Below are 22,766 nucleotides of genomic sequence, written 5' to 3' on the forward strand. Positions count from 1 at the left end.
GATTTTGGGCACCAGCTGTTATTTACAAATATACACAGACCGCCACCCCTTGTCTTTACCGGAGGCAGCTGTTCTATCCTGCTGTTGCCGATGCAGCGTAAACCCCGCCAGCTGTATTTTATCCATGTTGTCGTTCAGCCATGACTGGGTGAAACATATAATAATACAGTTAATGTCCCATTGGTAGGATATTAGTGATCGTAGCTTGTCTATTTTGTTATCCAATGATTGTATGTTGGCTAATAGGACTGACGATAGAGGCAGATTACCCACTCGCCGCCAGTCCTTACAATGTATCCCGACCTACATCCCTGATATCTCCTTCTCTTTCTCCTGTGAATGACGGGGATGAGGACCTTGTCGGTTGTCCAGTACAATCACTGTCCTGATATCCAGAAGCTCTTTTTGGTCATAAGAGATGGTGGCAGAAACATTATGTACAAAATAAGTTACAAATAACGTGAAAAAACACACAACAGCACAATTGGTTAAGAGCCCATCATCTCATCCGGTGCCATTCAGCTGTACGTTCTGTGTTTCTTTAATTCCTGCTACAGAAGAGGCAGAAGAATGCAAGATCTTCTGAGGGTATGGAGAGCCGCTGCTGCTTCGCGAGGTATCTCTACCTGAAAATACATGATCTAAGTGAATAATAGTTGGTATTCAGCAGTCAAAGTATGCCTTATTTATTTTGAAGAACTACAAAATAGTGATCTTGTCAGACAGCATATGCAGCAGCTCTATAGAGATGAGATGACTTGCAATGAAATAATAAAGTCATTAAATAAAACAAATGTATTATACATAACAGAAATTATTTTTGTAAAGTTTTGTGAATAAATTATGGATACTAAGTGATAAGCAGTAATGGGCAGTCACTACCATCTTGGGACTTTAATCATTGTTTTATTCTGTGTTGTTACAGCATTCAACCCAAATAATCTAAACTGAAATTGAAAACCGAAATCATTTTTTTATAATCTAACCCAAAACCGAACCTGACTTCAAAAAGCACAAATTGCTCAGCACTAGCGTATATTAACCCGTTGTACCAAACCAAATGCTAGGCTAGAAATAAGGGGAAGTAATGTGTGAGTTGAGATAACTACAATAGATGATTTGGACAGCAACGTGAAAATTATATTCTTATGAAGGCGCACTGATAATTTAGATGGAACTGTTAGACGACATAATGTGCCTGTGACGGGCCATTACAGTACGGCTCAGAACATTGCTTGTCCAATCAGCATCCAGGATCCAAACAACCTATTTTATAATTCTAAATCATTTGTACACGGCAAAGGAGGCATAACGGACAGTATTTCACAAAAACATATAATTTTGAACCTTGATTACATTCCGAAACCTTTAGTCTTTTATGTACAACAATGAAGATTCAAAAATAATTTGTATTTTTTTGCTCAGAACACTTGGGGGGCAAATAAAATCACCCGCAGTTCAAAATAAATCCTGCAGGAACCCTGATACACAATCAAGTTTGTTCAGACAGTATGACCAGGAGAGGTAGGTGAGGCCAAATGTAAGATTAGAACCATTATGATAGATGGCAGAAGGGGTGGGACAGCGAGCCCAAGGGCAGGTATTTATATGACATCCAAATATCCATCCAAATTGGCCATCGGTTGACCAAGATTCAAAGGTCAGATTAGGAAGGAAGAGGTGTTGTTTGCTCTGGTGTGCTCCTAGTACATTGTACATTGAATTCGTCAATACATCTGGTTGGCAAGCATGTGAATGGTTTGTATGCGGAGTGTATGGTTGATGAAACAGTGAAGCATGTGCTGATGTGTTTTTGTAAGAACCGGTATGTGGAACAGAGGGAAATATTGATGTTTAGGGTTATTGAGGTTGGACGGGGATGGGGGGTGGAAGGGCAGTGCTTGACTTGGGCAGGAGCTCAAGGGAGCTGAGTACCGGCACCTTAACATTTTCTACTGCTTGAGCTCCTGTTCCTCTTATAGAATATTAGCTCAAAAGTATTGTGGAGCTCCCTTCACCTAAATACAAAGAGTAACGGCGCCCAACATGAATACCGGCACCTATTTCAGTCCAAGTCAAGCACTGTGGAAGGGATTTGGAGGAGTGAGGTGAGGGTTTGTTAGAAGTTAGTAGGGTGCATTTTTGTGTTAGTAGTACAGGATTAGGTAGGAGGGTTTTGTTATTCTTATTGTTTGTTTTTCTTACTTTAATTTAGTTTAGCTTGCTAGCTAACGTTAGTTTAAACAGACCAAAGGGGACTTTGGTTAAAAGTTTCCTTGTGTAACATTTTCTGCAAATCATTCACCGTTTTGTTGGTGTCAAACAACATTAACGTAAACTCACTCACTTTTGTACATCGCCTTGGTTCGTACAATTTACCTTATTTTAGCACCCCAAACAACGTAATACTTCCAGATCAACTGTAATGTCAATACCATTGTAAAGCACAATTTCTCCCCTTTCCAACCAAATTTATGGCATGACCTCCAAGCTGCCCGTTTCTGCATAATTCAAGAAGGCAATGAGCTCCGTCGGGTCTTTTTAAAAATGGCGGGTGGGAAAGTGAAACTAATGCGTGACAGTGAGAAGGAGAGAAGATGTGTGGGAAAACTGCCTTTTTTCACTCAAACTGTCCAACTTTTCGCCTCTATAATGTAAATAAAACACTTTAAAGAGTTTATATAATGTGTCATTACATACCTATTTGAAGGTTTATGTCGAATTTGAATCAAGTTTTTAGGGCAGTGCTAAAGTGATCTTCAGAAGTAAACAGTGGCTTTGAGAGTTATGATCGCTTACAGTGATGAGGCAAAAAATGACTAGGTATCCCTTCCTTACTCCCATCACTGTCCATTTCTTGTTTTTAAACGATGAGAGAAGTGCTACACCTGGTGGAGAGAGATTGCAAGACAGAAATAGTTTATTTATGCGTGCTGTACGTTACGGCATGACACATCACGATGTAATGGAGGATCAGTTTTTTAAAACTTTCTACAATACTATAGAGCCATTACCATGTCGGTCGACGCTTGAATAGAAACGTAGTTCACACCCCAGATTTTGAAGTCAACACAGTCGATACAGTCCCATTAGTTTTCTTTGCAGCCTCGTTTGAGTGTTGCGGTTGTGCACATTTGTACGGAATGGGGTGAGTTTACGTTAGACGTTGAACATAGATACTAGCTAGCCGCCTACAGTCGCTAGCTACATTAGCTAGATAGCTGGCTAGGTAACATTTTAACAATGATAGCTAGCTAGTTCCTGGAGCGGAGAGGCTATCCTGTTAGCTGACGTTACCAATAATAGTTTTTCCTTGTCACCGAACACGTCTAAGTTCTAAAAGTTATGACGTTTGATACCTACCAGTTATTTAGCTAGCTAGCTATTCATGACTATGCCAGAAATACTCATATCTGGCTACACATTTCTTTTCCCTAGGTAGCTAGTTAATGTTATCAACCAGAGAGACAATCAGGTCTTAGCTATGATTCCTAACTAGTTGTCTAACACTAGCTGTAAACAGACGAGTTGACATCCTGTTTTATAAGGCTATATAAGGCTAGTAGAATAACTAGCTATCTACCTAGCTAATTAATGTTAGCATTTAAAACCCTCCAATTCTATGATTAAATCTCTATCATTTATAAAGCATATCATACTTGATATGACATAAAAAAAGTATATAAAAAAGTATATAAAAAGACACCTGTAATCCACCAACACATTAGAAAATACAGCACATGGGGGGGCCTAATGGGATGATGTAGTATGGGATGATGTAGACTTCAGCCCCTTTGTTATTGTCAGAGTTAGTCTAGTGTAGTAAACAGTTTTACAAGCTAATGTAGCAGATTGCATAACAGTAGCATATGGTCCAACAATGTCATCCATTATTAGAGATTGCTGGAGGATAATGTACTAAACTGGTCTGCCTTGTTTTTCAATGGATTCTAATGAAACCTCTCTTTCGGGAGTGGGCACAACCAGCAAAGCAAAAAAATGGAAGAGGTACAGCAAGGCACAATAGAGGTGAGCACGTCTCCATCTGTCTCCATCATCTTTATGACCTCATGCTACAGTACAACTCTTATTACAGTGATGCTAACGTCCTTTGCAGACTGCACATCGGCTTCAGTCTCTTACGAATATCAGGTTACCAAATGTGACTGATCAGCTCGATTCGGTCTAATGTAGCAACAATTGAAATTGTGTTTTTTACATTGGACAAAAGTAGAGACTCAGAGCTAGAAAATTGTATATTATACACTGCAGTTAATAGTATATATGCCATTTAGTATATATGCCATTTAGCAGACGCTTTTATCCAAAGCGACTTACAGTGATGTGTGCATACATTCTACGTATGGGTGGTCCCGGGGATCAAACCCACTACCCTGGCGTTACAAGCGCCATGCTCTACCAACTGAGCTACAGAAGGAACAGTGAGAAAGTAATTCTGATTTGAAAGTTGATAAACTTGTAACCTCACTTTTGAGAAAATGGACCTTGAGGATCTTGGTAAGCTCTTCTTTGTCTACACCCATTCAGCATCGTTCGCACCCTCTTAAGCCTCAGCCCCACCCCTCTCTTTAAGGATTCACATGTAAGGCCATGTACTAAACAACCAAATATTTCAAGACTAATGGCTGGTTTATGCTATGGGTGTGTTTGTAAATTCAGTCTGGAGTGCCAGAGTGCGCTCAGGGCATTCGTAAACTCAGAGCATTTTCAGATTGTCCCTTTGTATATTCAGAGCGTTTCGCTCTTGGAGCGTTCAGAGCGCACACTGCACACTCTGGCCAAGGTGTAGGACTGATCCGAGCAGCAGTAAAGCACCCAAGCTAACTGGCTAACGTTGGCTGGCTTGCTAGCTATTTCCAGACACAAATGAGAGAACAGCTCACTCTGAACATTTTACTCACCCTCGTAGAGCTGGTTAGGCTGTTTTTATGTTATCCAGAGCGTTGGAGACTATAACTGTGCAGCTGGCAACCATTTTTTAATATTTTTTTGACAACGTTTACTGACACCGTCCATATTCAACGGGTGTTGAGCTTTCATAAATTTGTCAGTTATTCTGGTCTCTGGCACATTCAGACGAGAGTGCTCTGAAATAGGAGTAGATAGCTAGAGCGAATTTATTAGCTACGTCTATCGACAGTTGTCGCAGTGACATCATGAATATTCTATTGGAATGGTTACTTGCATACTGGAGTCTTTGGTTTAGACATGTCGCTATCTAGCTAGCTAAACAATTAACCATAATCCCAAATCATATCGTCACTATCCTGTATGAATCTACAGGTAGCTAACCAACCAGGTTCAATGTTAGTTAGCTAGCTAACATTAGGCTACAACTAGCAATGCGAATAGCTGCGAGATACAAATAATATTACACATTTTCTCCATCTCCTTAGCTACCATACTCTAATTCCACTGGGAATTCCACTGATTTCAAAACTTGGTCCTCTAGTTAGTGAAGAGCAACACTTTTGCAGTTCTACTGCGTGATATCTATTTTTTTTGCCGTGTTAGAAAGGATTACCTACACATACTGAGAAGCTCATGTTTTTGACAGAAGTGAGACAGACCAATCCGAACTCATCTCTCGGCATGTCCAGCCCATCCATTATCTCAGCCAATCATGGCTAGTGGGAAGGTTCCAGACTTTTTCCGTGGCTAAACCAACTGGGCTCGTAATTTAACAATTGTATTAGTATTTACAGATGCCATACAAGCTTGAGATTAAGGCACATGTAAGATCACATATTCCAGAAGGCATTTCTGCCAAAAAAGGAATTTGGATTAAAAAAAGTTTCTGTTCAAATGTCACTCCTGTGAATTAGTGACATACGCCTAGTTTTCTGAAATGAGTCACAAATTAAAATCTTGATATTAACCTGGCCAGATTGTACGATTTGCTTCTGTTCTGTCATCACATTCTGCGATTGCCTTGTGAGGCTGCGTAACTGTCCAACGTCAACTGCAGCGGTGTATTTGATCTGCGTGTGTTTCAGCACCAGCAGTGCAAGCCTCTCTATGCTTATGCACGGGTGAAATGAGTTTGGAAAAACTGAAGATAGACCTATACTGTACATCTTAAAAATAGTTTAATATACAAACTTTATATGTCCGAACTCAAAATCAAATGGGCTTCCCCAAAATAACATGGTAGCTGTGGTAGAACGTTTATTTTGATTAGCAATTTTGAGCATAGGTAAACAAGATCATTAGGGAAAATGTTCTTCCACAGCATGTAAAGGTAAATAATGAACTAAACAATGAAACATAATCCTAACTCATAACGTTACTACTCTGCATGTAGCTAACCAACAAGGTTCAATGTTAACTGGCTAACATTAGGCTATAACTCGTGTGGACCACAGGTTCCATGGATAGTAGACCAGCCTGGCATGTGAGTAAAGGTGATCAGAGGCATTTAAACAACTTCTTCGGGATCGGTGTCCCTTCCACGGGATGGATGAGCTAAGGTAGGCCAATGCGATCAGCATGAGGTTGTAAGTAACAAGACATTTTCCCAGGACATAGACATATCTGATATTGGCAGAAAGCTTAAATTCTTGTTAATCTAACTGCATTGTCCAATTTACAGTAGCTATTACAGTGAAAGATTTCCATTCTATTGTTTTGAACATGAAAATATATGAATAAACAAATTAGGCACATTTCGGCAGTCTTGATACAACATTTTGAACATCAATACAATGGTTCATTGGATCAGTCTAAAACATTGCACATACACTGATGCCATCTAGTAGCCAAAATCTAAATTGCACCTGGGCCGGAATAATGCATTATGGCCTTTCTCTTTCATTTCAAGTAGGATGGCACAAAAAAAATGCAAAAGAACAGTTTTTTTTTCTTTGTATTATCTTTTACCAGATCTATTGTGTTATATTATACTACATTCCTTTCACATTTACAAACACTTCAAAGTGTTTCCTTTCAAATGGTACCAAGAATATGCATATACTTGCTTCAGGGCCTGAGCTACATGCAGTTAAATTTGTGTATGTCATTTTAGGCGAAAATTTACAAAAGGGGCTAATCCTTAAGAGTTACGCACTAATCATCAATTTTCTTCCCCCTACAAGAGAGAGGAGGGAACCGGCAGTGGGGGAGATTGGAGGAAAAAAAGAGTGATTGATTCTCTAAAGGGGAGGATTTACCTGACGAAAGGGAGAACAGGAGGCTACCTCTTGGGAATGGCAACCACGGATCTGCACCACCACCCGATAGGAGCTCTCCACCAACGGATAGTTAAGGCGGTCAACAGCATGTAAACATTTAAATCAAACTTTTATTTTAATCTGACTATTCACAATAATCCTATTACTCAGTGCTCATTTTGGTCACTTTTGGTCAGTAACAACAGCCACACCATACATTAAAGGCAAAACAAATCTAACATTGCCAGAAGTTTGTCGGTTCCTACCACATAGTGGTACTTAATCGGCAGACCTCGACCCTGTCACACTGAAAAGCCAAGATCTCTGACAATTATTTATGACCTAAACATTTGTAGACAACTTTTACATTTTGTCTTGGACAGAAAAATGGTGGCATAGGACAGCTAAAATCATACAATCTGCAAAGGCCTTAAGTAGTTGACTCACCTTTTAGCCAGGTACATTTCTATGGCAACAAATCCTTCAAAAAAAAAAACCTGCTCTGTGGCAAGCTAACTCAGAGCTAACTTCATTTATGCTTAATGAAGTTTCTGAGCCAAGAGTTGAGGACCAATTAAATCAAATTACCTCCCTTCCCCCCGGCAAAGATTGTGTCATCATCCCCTTCATTTGAGGAAGACAACTGAGTAAATATTTAATTAATTAAATATTTAATTAATTTAAAAAAATGGTTGGTATACCTATGACAAATTACACATTTAGTAAGGACATAATTTGCTTTCCAAACTGTAAATTTTTCACGTGATTGTATTTTCAAATTTGCAAAAGACGAACTGACAGTCCGGAACAAATCATAGACATATAATCCATAGATGGCAGTCCTCATTCAGGTCAAGACTGGAAGCCATTGCTAATTTACCCATGAGTTTAAAGGGCTAGGCGTCCCTTCAGCGGGACACCTGTCGACAATTTCCGTTGAAATTGGAGGGTGTGCAATTCTAATAAATAATCATATGGATGGATATTAAACATCTTGGTACATACAAGTGTCTTATATCGATTAAAAGCTTAAATTCACATCAACATATTTTTCAACCAGCACAGGCTTCATAAAATCACAAATAGCGATTAAATAATCACTTACTTTAAAAAAATCTTCCTCTGATTTGCAATCCAAAAGGGTCCCAGCTACAACATGCATGGTCCTTTTGTTAGATAAAATCCTTCCTAAAAGTCTATTTAGCTGGCGCCATCGATTTGAGTAGTCAACTCATTCAACATGCAGACAAAGGAATCCAAAAAGCTACCGATAAACTATGTTTCTCTTTACCCTAAAATGTAATTAAACTATATTTCATACGGAAAGAAGCATGTTCAATAGAAAAGTAAAAATAGCAAGTGCGCGTCCTCTTTGTCGCGCACCCACAGACTGATTTCCGACTGTACCAAATTTCAAAATTCTTCCTCGTTTGGGAAGAAACAAGCCTGAAACTTTGAACAAAGACGGTTGACATCTAGTGGAAGCCATAGGAATTGCAATCTGGGAGCTGGAATTGCATAGGACCCATAGCTTTTCATTATAAGAGCATGGGATCTCAAAATAAATAAATAATCCCGTTGGTTTGTCTTCGGATCTTCTCCTACCATATCAATTGTGTTATAGTCTCATACACTATTTTAACATTTCTACAACCTTCAAAGTGTTTTCTATCTAATTATATGCATATCCTGGCTTCTGGCCCTGAGTAACAGGCAGTTTACTTTGGGCACGTCAGTCAGGCGGAAATTCTGAAAAAAGGACCCTAGCCCTAACAAGTTTTAATTAACAGTCAAATGACCAGGGCTACAGGTTCCAAAACCACTAGGGCCATAGGGCTTATACAGTGTGTTCGGAATGTATTCAGACCCCTTGACTTTTTTCAAATTTTGTTACGTTACAGCCTTATTCTAAATTGGATTAAGTTCGTTTTTTTCCCCTTCATCAATGTACACACTATACTCCATAATGAAAAAGCAAAAACTGGTTTTAAGAAATGTTTGCAAATGTACAAAAATGTCAAACTTAAATATCACATTTACACAAGTATTCAGACCCTTTTCTCAGTACTTTCTTGAAGCACCATTGGCAGCAATTACAGTATGGAGTCTTCTTGGGTACGACGCTACAAGCTTGGCACACCTGTATTTGGGGAGTTTCTCTCATTCTACTCTGCAGATCCTCTCAAGATCTGTCAGGTTGGATGGAGAGCGTCACTGCGCAGCTATTGTCAGGTCTATCCAGAGATGTTCGATCGGGTTCAAGTCCGGCCTCTGGCTGCGCCACTCAAGGACATTCAGAGACTTGCCGCGAACCACTCCTGCAATGTGTTGTCTGTGTGCTTAGGGTCATTGTCCTGTTGGAAGGAGAACCTTTGTCCCAGTCTGAAGTCCTGAGCACTCTGAAGCAGGTTTTCATTATGGATATCTCTGTATTTTGCTCTGTTCATCTTTCCCTTGATCCTGTCTAGTCTCCCAGTCCCTGCCGCTGAAAAACATCCCCACAGCATGATGATGCCACTGCCATGCTTAACCGTAGGGATGGTGCCAGGTTTCTTCTAGATATGACACTTGGCATTCAGGCCAAAGAGTTCAATCTTGGTTTCATCAGACCACCGCATCTTGTTTCTCATTGTCTGAGAGTCGTTTATGTGCCTTTTGGCAAACTCCAAGCGGGCTGTCATGTGCCTTTTACTGCGGAGTGGCTTCCATCTGGTCACTACCATTAAGGCCTGATTGGTGGAGTGCTGCAGAGATGGTTGTCCTTCTGGAAGGTTCTTCCATCTCCACAGAGGACCTCTGGAGCTCTGTCAGAATGACCATTGGGTTATTGGTCACCTCCCTGACCAAGGCCCTTCTCCCCGATTTCTCAGTTTGGCTGGGCGGCCAGCTCTAGGAAGAGTCTTGGTGGTTCCAAACTTCTTAATAATGTTCTTGGGGGATCTTCAATGTTGTAGACATTTTTTGGTACCCCTCCCCAGATCTGTGCCTCGTCACAATTCTGTCTCGGAGCTCTACGGACAATTTATTTGACTTCATTGCTTGCTTTTTTCCCTGACATACACTGTCATTTGTGGGACCCTATATAAACAGGTCTGTGCCTTTCCAAATCATGTCCAATCAATTGAATTTACCACAGATGGACTCCAATGAAGTTGTAGAAACATCTCAAGGATGATCAATGGAAACAGGATGCACCTGAGCTCAATTTCGAGTCTCATATCAAAGGGTCTGAATACTTATGCAAATAAGGTATTTATTTATTTATTAAAAAAAAAACTGTTTTCGCTTTCTCATTATGGGGTATTGTGTGTCGATTGATAAGGGAAAAAAGTATTTCACCCATTTTAGAACAAGGCTGTAAATTGACAAAATGTGGAAAAAATGGAAGGGGTCTGAATAATCTCAGAATTTCACTGTATGTCTAGGGCCACAAGGCAACAAGCTGTTCCATAGGGAGCAATAGGAGTGGGAAAAAGGTGCTTGTCCTTTGACTACCTTCCAGTGCATGCATTATAACATTGGCTGAAATAGTACTCACATAACTATTTCATGTTTCTAAATTATTTATTTATTTCAGATGAAGGGTACTGCTATGGGATCCCCCATGGCTAACTATGCTAATTTGTATGTGGTTTACATGGAGAAACTCTCAAAAATGTTTTCTTGCCTAACATCATTATTTGGAAATGGTATATTGATGATATTTTTGTTCTATGGAGGGATGATGCAAAACAGCTCCAGGCGTTCCATGCTTTTCTTCACTCCTGTTCTGATCATTTGAGATTTACTATGCAATCTGATACAAGTCAAATCAGTTTTCTTGATCTTCTGATCTTGTGTGAAGATAATGTTCTATACACTGATCTTTACAGGAAGCCTATTGACCGTAACAGTTTTTTGAGGGCTGATAGTTGTCACCCACTTCCCATGAAAAATTGTTTGCTCTATAGCCAATTCTGTCGAATCAAAAAGAATTAGCAAAAAACAATCAGATTTCGACAGAAATATGGCTGAGACGCAAAGAAAGTTCAAGGAGAGGGGCTACAAAATTGATCAGATTAATATTGGCATTGAGAAAATTCTAAACACAACGAGACATGAGCTTTTTCAAGGTCAGTCTCGCAAAAGATGCATTCTTGTGTTCAAACTACCCGCTATTCAAAGCCTTCTGAACAATTGGCACATTCTAAAATCCAATGATAGTCTCAGTAATGTTGTCACGACTTCCGCCGAGGTTGGCTCTGTCCTACTAGCCACTACCGATCCCTTTTCGTGTATCTGTTGGTTTTGTCTGATTGTTCTCACCTGTGTGTTGTTTAGTTAATTAGTGTCTGTATATAATGTAGGTTGTCCCGCCCTTGTTTTGTGCGGGATTGTTTATTTTGTCATTCGTTTCGTCTGTCGGTGTTTTTGTTTTTATTATTCTCCGGTTAGTCTGTTATCCTGTTTTGGATAATTTCACCCTGTTTGTATTTGGGTTGACCGTGTTTATTTTGTTCACCGGAGAATAAACTTATTATCACTATTTGCTCTCTGGGCCTGATTCCACCCACCTTGATTAGACGTGACAAATGTGTTTTCGGACCTTCCCTTGGTCGTATTCTCATGGGGCAGAAATCTCAGAGACCAATCGGTACACTCTGATTTACCACCCCAAGATATTCCTGAACAACGTCTATTTGCGCCCTTACTGGATGGAAATTACAAATGTAATGGCTGTGCTCAATGCAATGGCACTTATAAATGTAGATCCTTCAAACACCCACAAACAGGGAAATCGATCCCAACCACTAAGGCAGCTATTTATCTTATAACTTGTCCTTGTGGTAAAAATGATGTGGGTAAAACAAAGCGCGAATTAAAAGTACGTATCTCAGAGCATCATAGCACCATTAGGTGTAAAAACTTTACTTACCCAGTTGCGGTCCACTACTTGGAGGCAGGCCACTCGATTTCTTCTCTGCGTTATATTGGCATCGAACATGTCATCCTCCCGAGGAGAGGGGGTGACCTTGATAATTTATTGTTAAAACGAGAGGCTGCCTGGATTTTTAACTTAAAGACCCTTGCTCCCTTTGGTCTCAACGTAGACTTTGATCTGAAGCCATTCTTGTGATTATTGTGACTTTGCCATTGTAATAGTTTGTAAGCTTGTGTAGTAAAAATGAATGTATGATCGTATGCTATCCATTTGTTGTTTGTATGTTGTTCTTTGTATGCCATTTTAATATTTGATAATTAACCAATGATATTAGGCCACTCTTGGCCATGATTACAGACACCTGTGTCTTTTGACACTACATAAACGAGTCATCCCGCAGTGTTTGTGATTATACCCTGATGAAGACAGCTTGGCTGTCGAAACGTTGGTAATTACATTTTTGCATCTGAGCTCCTAGAGTGGAGGTTACATTACAGCCTTACAATTCTCTTTTATTTTCAAGTTTTCTACTCCCCTAGCCAGCACCTTACCTAAATAGGTGTGCGTTTCTTTTTCTTCTAGCTGTGCTGGTTGAAAAATATTTTGATGTGGGGCGCTGTCCTCAAACAATCGCATGGCATGCTTTTGCTGTAAAGCCTATTGTAAATCGAACATTGCAGTTAGATTAAAAAATAATTTAAGCTTTTAACTGAAATAAGACACTTACTTGTATGTACCTAGATGTTTACTATCCATCATTTTTATGATTTTTGATTTGAATTGCGCGCCCTCCAATTTCACCGGAAGTTGTCGACAGGTAAGATAAAAATAAAATGAAAATAAAATTAACTATATTAATAATACAAAGAGAGCACTTCTAAAAGCCCATTTCATACCATAGCCTGCTGAATTTGCCAGATAACTTTTCTTTCATTTTGATTTCGGCACAAATTAAAATGTGGCACTGACTCACCAATGGGTTGATTTTTCAGCATTGTCTCAATGAAAAGTTTGGCGTTCGACTAGCCATGTGCAACATACATGTGCAGTTACAAGTCTGCTAGAGTTAGTGGCAGGCAGAAGGGCGAGCAATATCCACCCTCGTAATACGGATTAAGCCTGACCTGGAATATGAAGCAAACTAAATCGGGCTAGCTTTAGAAAACCCTGAGTAGATCTAGCGTGCTTTGTGGTATACCACTCTGGTGAAAGACACAGTGTATCAATCAAATCTATTCATAAAGCCCTTCTTACATCAGCTGCTGTCACAATGTTCTGTACAGAAACCCAGCCTAAAACCCCAAACAGCAAGCAATGCAGGTGTAGAAGCACGGTGACTAGGTAAAACTCCCTAACACATTTTAGGGAAGACCCAGGTGCAGACAGTGTTGAAGTAACAAAGGTTAATTACTAGAACAAGGGCAGGCAAAACACAGGTCAAGGGCAAGCAGAGGTCAGTAATCCAGATCAGAGTCATCCAAATCAGAGTCAAACCGTACAGAGCGGCAGGCAGTGTCAGGGCTGGCGGAATGGTAAAAACCAAGAAAACTAGAAAACAGGAACTATAGAAAAAGACAGGAGCAAGGTGAAAAACGCTGGTAAGCTTGACGGACAAAACAAACTGGTACCAGACAAACAGAGAACACAGGTATAAATACACTGGCGATAATGGGGAAGATGGGCGACCACCTGGAAGGGGGTGGATACAAGCCCAAAGACAGGTGAAACAGATTAGAGTGTGACAGTATCCCCCCCTCTAGGTGCGCCACCTTGCTTCCTACATGGGTGCATACCTGGTTGACCGCGGTGCCGACGTTGGAAATCAGCGATGAGTCCTGGGTCCAGGACGCCTCACCATGTAGACCGTCGATGAGACAGAGTGAGTGGTGGGCCTGGAAACAGGAGACAAAGGGCTGTGAAATGTGGGATGTATATGGAGGGTACGGGGAAACAGAAGATGAACAGCACAAGGGCTAATGACCTTGGAGATGTGGAAAGGGCCGATGAACGGGTAGGAAAGTTTGCAGGACTCTACCCGGAGGGGCAGGTCCCGGGTGGACAGCCATACCTTCTGCTCGAGACAATACTGGGGAGCCGGGGTCCGGAGGTGGTCTGCTTGTTGTTGATACCTGAAAGTGGTCTTGAGAAGGGCTGACAAGGCTCTCTTCCAGGTATGACGATAGCGGCGGACAAACATCTGGGCCGAAGGTATGCCAACCTCTTCCTCTTGCTCAGGGAAGAGCAGGGGCTGATAGCCCAGGGAATACTCAAAGGGGATTGCAGGGTTTTGTCCTTCTTCTCCACAAAGAAGAACCCTGTGCCTGCGGGGGAGGCAGAAGGACGGATCAACCCTGCTGCTAGGGAGTCCTCAATGTAGGTCTACATAGCCTTGGTCTTCGGACCCAAGAGTACAGTCGTCCCAGGGGCGGAATGGTGCCTGGGAGAAGGTCAATACCGCAGTCATAGGGTCGGTGCGGCGGAGGCAAAGTGGCCCGGGTCTTACTGAACTCCCGGAGGTCCCGGAGGCCCCATGAAGATGTCCCAAGGCAGGCTGCGCTGACTTCAGGCACCGAGCGTGGCAGAACATACTCCAACCCACGATGGCACCAGCAGACCAATCAATAAAGGGATTGTGTCGCTGGAGCCAAGAGAATCCCAATACCACGGGAACCTGAGGAGCAGGAATTGGATCGTCTCGATGTGGATCCCTGACACTCTTAGGTTGATGGGGGTGGTATTAGGGGTGACTCTACCTATAGAGCGCCCATCCAGCGCTCTAACTTCCATGGGAATGGAGAGGGGCTGAGTGGGATTTTTGTTCGCACACCGCCGTAGCCCAGGCGAGAGCCCTCCTGGACATCAGCGTTATAAGATACGCTATCTTCGAGCTGTCCGAGGGAAAGGATGAGGGCTGTAGCTCGAAGATGAGGGAGCACTGGGAGAGAAACTTCAGACAGGTTCCTGAATCTCCAGCGAAGCGTTCCGGAGGAGGTAAGCGGGGTTCTCGGGAAGCCGAGGTGGGCTGGAGAAACGCACAGCTGACAGCGGGGTTACTGAGGGGCTGGGAGGTTACTGTTAGGCTGGCTGCCTAACAGACAATCCACGGAATTGCTCCAGCAATGTATTGAAGGCACGGTCATGGCATTCCGCCAAGGTCTGGAATACTTCCATAAGACCTTGAAGTAAGCCATTGTGTCTTCCAATGGTGTCTCCTTGGGAGGAGACGGCATTGCGGGGCTGGTCCGAGTCTGCTGGTCAGTCATGGTCAGTTCTTACTATCAGGAGTCAAGCTAAGACCCAGATGCAAACACAGGAGGCGGATAGTACGAGTCTCAGAGTTTATTATTGTACAAGGGACAGGCAAAAGGTAAGTCAAGGCAGGTAAAGTGTTTTAATCCAAATCAGAGTCAGGCAGGTACAGAACAGCAGGCAGGATCAGGGTCAGGACATGCAGAAAGGTCAGAACTGGGAAGACTAAGAAAAACTAAAACTAGAGCACAGAAAACATGGGAACACGCTGTTAGGGCTTGACAGGACAAGACAAACTGGCAACAGACAAACAGAAAACACAGGTACAAATGCACAAGGAATAATGGAGAAAATGGGAGACACTTGGAGGGGGTCGGGACAAGCTCAAGACAGGATGTGGGATGTGACGATAGTACTGATTACTGTATTACAATCATGTTGTTAAGGTTGACTTGAGTGAAATATTATGGTTTTTATGTTTTGGTATTGTAATATTTTCTGTAACTGGTCTCATCACCTGCTGCTTGCATTTCAATAGTTATGTTGTTTATGAATTACACAATTGTCAGAAAGTCAGTATAAGTCAGGCTAAGATGCTGAAACATCAGTCAACAACCATTTTAGTGCAGAACATTGCCTGGACATGTATTATTTAGGGTGAGCTTCAAAATAATATTGGAGATATGGGCAAAGAGTAGCTAATACTGACGATCAAGGTAAGAATAGACATAGCTATAACATTCTACTTCTGTTTGATGAAACTGTCGCGGCATTATTCTATTGATTGGAATTTGAGCAGTGGTTTCAGTGGCTAATGTAGCTAACTAGCTAGCTACCTACGGTGGAGAGGACGATTTGATACAATAAAATCTATGTTTCCAGCCCATCTGAGCTCATTCCTTCTAAATAGTTAATCTGCCTTGAATTTAATTGTGAATGTGGCTGAGATCATTGAACAAAACAGTATGTGGAGGGTCAATCTTGTCAAGGTAAAACGACTTAGCTAGTCAAGTTGTGCTATAGCTGGGCTGCTAGGATGAAACGTGAACCCCTGGACTGTATTCCATTAGTGGAAACCAAGACTATTCTCAGGGCAGGTTTGACTTTTCGTAGCACAGGTAAGGAGAATTTAAGCAGCAGGTTAGGATAATTAACATGGCAGGTTAGGATAATTAGTTTAAGGTTATGAAAAGGTTTAGGGTTAGCTAAAATTGCTCCCAACACGACTAAAAAATATCTAGCTACAACCTGCCCCGAGAACAGTCTTAGTTTCCACTAATGCGATGCTTCAAACCCGGGAGCCTGGCAAACGTTACAAAGTCAACTAACAATTTCAATAAAGGCTATAATGCTTGATTTCAATTTTGAATATGGCTTAGATATGACTGAGAAATAAATATATTGAATGTCAATGTTGTTGGGATATAACGTTAGCTAGCAAAAAAACGTGTGTAGCAAGCTAGCGAGCTCCTGTTGCTAAGATACAAGAGAGTGGCTAGGTTTCAGTTTTGCCTCAAAGCGCGATACACAGAACAAATATATCGCCAATGAGGAAATGCTGCATTTTTTCACTTTGAATTATAACGTATGATTTGTAATCCTAATTCTGTCTATATTTTTCTGTTTCTCCTTTAACAAAAATAAAATATTAGCCAGTTAGCGCCATGTAATTAGTTAGCTTTCCATCATTGTTTGCTGTAAAATATGCAGAGAAAAATATTGTTTTTAACAACAACATCTTTCTCGAGTATTCGAAAGGAAGGAGGTGATCATAATTAATCGTTCTCTGTGATTCGAGTGTCAGTGTTGACAACTTTGTGGAATATATTGGAGGTCATTTAAAAAAAAAATGCCTATTGGATAATGCTAATAAATTAAAAACCCTTTTTCTTAGAAAATTTGTGAACCGATCGCAGTGCCACCTGGTGACCATTTAGGGAATTAAGTTCTCAGCTGAGGCCCCAAATGTTATTCAGGAATATGGAGTATTGATGGGGAAAAGAGGGGAAAAACTCACATGCATGCATTGGCCAATCAAAACCTAATATAGACGAGACTATCGTCACGTCTATAATGTTCTTATCTACCTCAATTACCTCATCAATTCGGTGCTGGTATCCTGTGTATCTTGCCAAGTTATTGTTACTCATTGTGTATGTATTTCTTGTGCTATTATTTGTTCTATATTTTTCTCTGCATTGTTGGGAAGGGCCCATAAGTAAGCATTTCACAGTTAGTCTATACCTGTTGTTTACAAAGCATGTGACAAATACGATGTGATTGATCAAAATGGCGTCTAAAATAGTTTTTGCTCGTTCTGTATGATTAGGCTACTCACCCTCTGCAATCCTCCCATCCCATTTCCCACTCATTAGTAAACTGGTACATTTTGCACAGTCATTTTGCTGCTTGTAGAACTGATAAAAAACAGTCGAGGAGAAAAAAAGTGTTACTAATATGGAGGGAAAGACAACATTTTCCCTCTGTGTTGATCTACTTTGTTGTGAACAGGACCAGGGACATGCGCCGGTGCTTTCATCTTTTGCCTGATTAATTCCTCTTGATAAATGTTCTCACCTGAAGATTGGCTAGTTAAAAACTTTTCTCCTCGCTACAGTTTTTCTAAACAGCTGATGCAAAAATAATGAGACCGGGCACTTTAATTAACGAGGCTGTTTTGGGGAAGAGATAAACAAGTAAATGATTCAATCCGTCTGACGCTCTTTATCAAATGGAGGACCTTGCTTTTACCAGGGAGGAACACTGCCGTGGTCTGGCATGAGATGCTCTGCTCTGGGTGTGACTTGATTCATCTTTCGATGGAAGAAGATGTTGTCGAGAGACCTCATTCAAGCACAGTGAATAATCCCATAGGCAGCACCTGTTGACATAATGTGTCATGTAGGATAAACTTATTTTGCTATACAATTTACTAGGCTATACCCACACCGACTTGAGAGAGACAGACAACAAAGATTAATCTGAAATATGTTTCAGAAATTCAATCAACCACACACCCTTTAACACTGTAGTCTTTATTTTGTCACGTCATCATGTCAAATATATGTTTATAGGACATATGACATGTATAATTTGATATCTTTACAATAGAGAAACAACATAGATATGACACACTATTTTGATTTCTAAGTAGAAGCTTTGTTTAAATAGTGCATATAAATCATTTATATTTTTTTCAAATACACATTTATATCAAGCTCCCACAGGTCTTTATGTCTGTCTGCATTGTTTCACATTATTCACATACATGTGTGTGTGTTTTCAGTGTCTTAAATGTATAAATTAATTCTCTCTGCAGTCCAGGCTGCTGTGGCTCTTTTACAGAAACTAGGGGCCAATTAGTTAATCAGGTGGTCCTACCCCCTCCCGTGTCATCGATGCAGGTGGGCGGAGTCTCTCCTTGCAAGTTGGCGAGAAATAATCCAATCAGCTGGCAGAAAGTTTGGCACAAGAAATTCCACCACCTTTTCCCACCACTGTTGACAGCAAGCTGTTTGCCCCTCCATTCACCAGGGCAATGTTTTGTTTACCAAGCCCCTGGGCCTCTCTTTGGACACCTGCCTGAGGACCCCTGCTCTTGGGAAAGCTGTAGAGCAGTCTGGGTGTATACCGCATGCTCTTTTTCTTGGACTCCAGCACGGTCACAGCAATAAAAGTGTTTGTGCTGTTCAACCCGGCAACACCTGATCCGGATTCTGCTGTCCCAGAGGCCACAAGGCTAGAGTGTTGGAACAGGTCCCCTGGCCCTACTAGAGTTTCAGAAGATCCCTGGTGAGTGTGAATAGGGCTTGTCTCTGACACCAGTGCAGTCTTGATGTTGTAGGGACGCACATGACTGGGTCTGTCCTCGAATTCTAGTACACACACAGAGGTGGAGGAGTTAGGGGGGGTGTGGCTGCTGCTACCGGCAGGTGCCTGCGCCATGTAACCTGGCCCGGCAAGACCTCCTCCATGCGACACCCTCTCCCTGCTCCCGTCCACGTGACCCCTCTCGCGGTCGTGTTCCTGGAGAGAGGGGATGATGGGGACGGAGTGCGTGCGGAGAGAGGGAGGTGCGGCTGTTATTCCTCTGTCAAGACGGGTGCAGGGAACATCCCTCCATCCCTTCTTCTCTGCGGAACGAGACATGGTTTGCATATTCGGGAACCCGCTGTGCTGGCGATCGTCACCTCCACCCCTTCCAGTGTCAAACCTGCAGGGATGCAGAGAACAGAAAAACAAAATGGGTGGAGATTATGACCTTTTGTTCCCAGACCTTTATTGCATGATTTCTAATTATCACGAGAGAGATAAATCCTTACCATACAATTAAAGCCTAAAAAACATCTGTCTACACTGGTTAAATATTTTTTTTTAAATCTGGGAATTGATCATCTTTTGTAGTTATTTATAATCTACGGCATGGACAGTCTACTCTGGCTGCTTAAATGTTTAAGTGAAAATTCTCTCTCTTCTGACAACCTTATCAGAGATTTAAGGCTTTAGCATCAAAGCTGGGGTATGCCTGACCCGGGTTTGAGTGGCTATAATGAAAACCTTCCTGAAAGAATACCTGAATGTCCAGATAGCAGAAATGTTGAAATTAGGCCTAGCATTAGGTTGGTGAGTGCAATATGAATCAAGGAACGTTGCCTGAAGAACCGAAAGTGTTGCAGAGTTAAAGATACTATTTGACAGTAACATGTAAAATAATGCCATCGGCTATCTGGCTTTAAAGGCACAATCTGGGGTATTTCCTGCAATATTATTCTTGAAGAATATAAATTATACATGTTTTGGGAGCTTAGTACAATTGTCTTAATCTTCCGAAACCGAAGTTAAAGTTAAATTACTCGATTATGTTTATGTTGTCATTTGAATCCTAGTTTTGAATTATCATGTCATTCTCGAGGACTGTCGGTCCTTCTATCCATTGCTCCAGCTATGATTTTGAGAGTGGTTACATTTCCCCAGCCCCATCTCCATGCTTAAGTGTTGGGGATGTTTTTGGACTGAAACAAGTAAACAATAATCCAAAAAGATTGTGTCTTTTTTTATTTTTATTTTTTTATTTTTTTTTCATCTTACCGGCTGTAGAAGGGGTCCGGATATTGTAGCCCGGGAGTATACTTCGGTGGTAGCCCAGGGCTAGCTTGAAGCTAATTTGTGCTTACTCTGGGATGGAAACGCTAGCCCGGAGGAGTCATCCGGGATTGCGGTTAGCTAGTTGTGAAGATCCAGATGAAAATGTTCAGTTTGGGGGAGGAATCCGGGGATAAAAATAACAGGTCCGTTATGCTCTGGTTAGAGTCACGTTGTTCGAACTGACGAGAGCTTTCCATTTACATTACATTTACATTTAAGTCATTTAGCAGACGCTCTTATCCAGAGCGACTTACAAATTGGTGCATTCACCTTATGACATCCAGTGGAACAGCCACTTTACAATAGTGCATCTAAATCTTTTAAGGGGGGGGTGAGAAGGATTACTTTATCCTATCCTAGGCATTCCTTAAAGAGGTGGGGTTTCAGGTGTCTCCGGAAGGTGGTGATTGACTCCGCTGTCCTGGCGTCGTGAGGGAGTTTGTTCCACCATTGGGGGGCCAGAGCAGCGAACAGTTTTGACTGGGCTGAGCGGGAACTGTACTTCCTCAGTGGTAGGGAGGCGAGCAGGCCAGAGGTGGATGAACGCAGTGCCCTTGTTTGGGTGTAGGGCCTGATCAGAGCCTGGAGGTACTGAGGTGCCGTTCCCCTCACAGCTCCGTAGGCAAGCACCATGGTCTTGTAGCGGATGCGAGCTTCAACTGGAAGCCAGTGGAGAGAGCGGAGGAGCGGGGTGACGTGAGAGAACTTGGGAAGGTTGAACACCAGACGGGCTGCGGCGTTCTGGATGAGTTGTAGGGGTTTAATGGCACAGGCAGGGAGCCCAGCCAACAGCGAGTTGCAGTAATCCAGACGGGAGATGACAAGTGCCTGGATTAGGACCTGCGCCGCTTCCTGTGTGAGGCAGGGTCGTACTCTGCGGATGTTGTAGAGCATGAACCTACAGGAACGGGCCACCGCCTTGATGTCCGAGCTAAAGGTTAGCTGATGACCGCTGGCAATGGTTTGCTGACTGATAGCTGGTAGTTAGCTGGCTAGTTTCAGTTGAGGGATTCCAGATCCAAAGTAAATATAAATACTTTAGAAAAAAAAGCAGATCCACGCCACATTGGGTGAGGCGGGTTGCAGGAGAGTATTTAGATGTTGAGGTTTAGCAAAATATTTTAAAGGATATGCGACGAAAAAGATGTAAAACGATATATACAAGGGACACGACAGGACAAAGACGTCTGACTGCTACGCCATCTTGGATAATAGATTCCATACCAAAGCTAAACCATATACCTGTACACCAGAGACTATTGTGTCCAAGGTCACTAGAATAAGATGTCTTATATATACTGACACAGAAACATATGGTACTGTATTGAGCTCAACTCTAAAGTGTCTTAAATCTCATACGTTTGTTAGTGAAACCTACTAAGACCCGCTCAACAAGCCTTTAGGAGTGAGCCATTATTATTGTCTGACTTCAGAGACCGTTTGTACCATAACTGAGTTTACATTTTTAATTACTTTCCCCGTTCTTCTGTATTATAGGTGGAAGCCTGGGCATTGTAAAATATCTAAAAATAACTCTCATGACAAATTAGGTTTCAATCCATTCTTCATATGTGAATGGTAAATATGTGTTTCTGTTTAATGAAACTGGCAATGCACTATGGGGATTTACTGCCAAAAACAAAAACACAGGTGATTTTCTCTCTCTCTCTCTCTCTCTCTCTCTCTCTCTCTCTCTCTCTCTCTCTCTCTCTCTCTCTCTCTCTCTCTCTCTCTCTCTCTCTCTCTCTCTCTCTCTCTCTCTCTCTCTCTCTCTCTCTCTCTCTCTCTCTCTCTCTCTCTCTCTCTCTCTCTCTCTCTATCTTTTACTGCTCATTCCAGGAGAGAGGGTGTCTCCATGGCAACAAGGGGGTGGGGATTTTAGTGTTGTATGGCTGTTAAGTATAGAAATAGGTCAATCCTACTTCCGTTGGCCTTGCTTTGCGGATGGATCTGCAAACGGGTTATCAATAGTTAATTTGTTCAACTAGTCAAATAAATCGGTCAGAATCTTTGCACGTCGGTGAAGAAAAAACCCCTCTTATACCACTCATTCCCCGAGCATTTGCAAGCTTCATGTTACCAATAATTGCCTATGGCTACATATTCCTCATCTGCGGCTTTAATTTTTTAAATCCTAGTTAGTTCTCTCTCTGCATGTGTCTGTGTGTGTATTTGTTTGTTTGTGAATGCATACTGTGTGTGTGTATGTGTGCGGACACATGACGGAATGTGCATACTCTACATGTGCACGTGCATACTGT

General features: G+C 41.8%; 1 protein-coding gene across 2 annotated transcripts in view; it reads right to left on the reverse strand.

The window, feature by feature from the left end:
* The window catches only part of nrg3b (neuregulin 3b), a 448,553-nt gene that overhangs the window by 17,045 nt on the left and 408,742 nt on the right, over positions 1-22,766 (reverse strand). Inside the window, exon 9 of one of the 2 annotated variants that reach the window (XM_035744885.2) lies at positions 18,394-19,573. The exons of the other annotated variant lie outside the window; for it this stretch is intronic. Coding sequence (XP_035600778.1) covers positions 18,808-19,573 — 766 coding nt within the window. The 3' untranslated portion in view covers positions 18,394-18,807. Of the gene's footprint in view, positions 1-18,393; positions 19,574-22,766 lie in introns of those variants that run through there. 2 annotated transcript variants of the gene reach the window in all.

This window comes from Oncorhynchus keta, chromosome 3 (genome assembly GCF_023373465.1).
Source record: "Oncorhynchus keta strain PuntledgeMale-10-30-2019 chromosome 3, Oket_V2, whole genome shotgun sequence".
NCBI classification, from domain to species: Eukaryota; Metazoa; Chordata; class Actinopteri; order Salmoniformes; family Salmonidae; genus Oncorhynchus; species Oncorhynchus keta.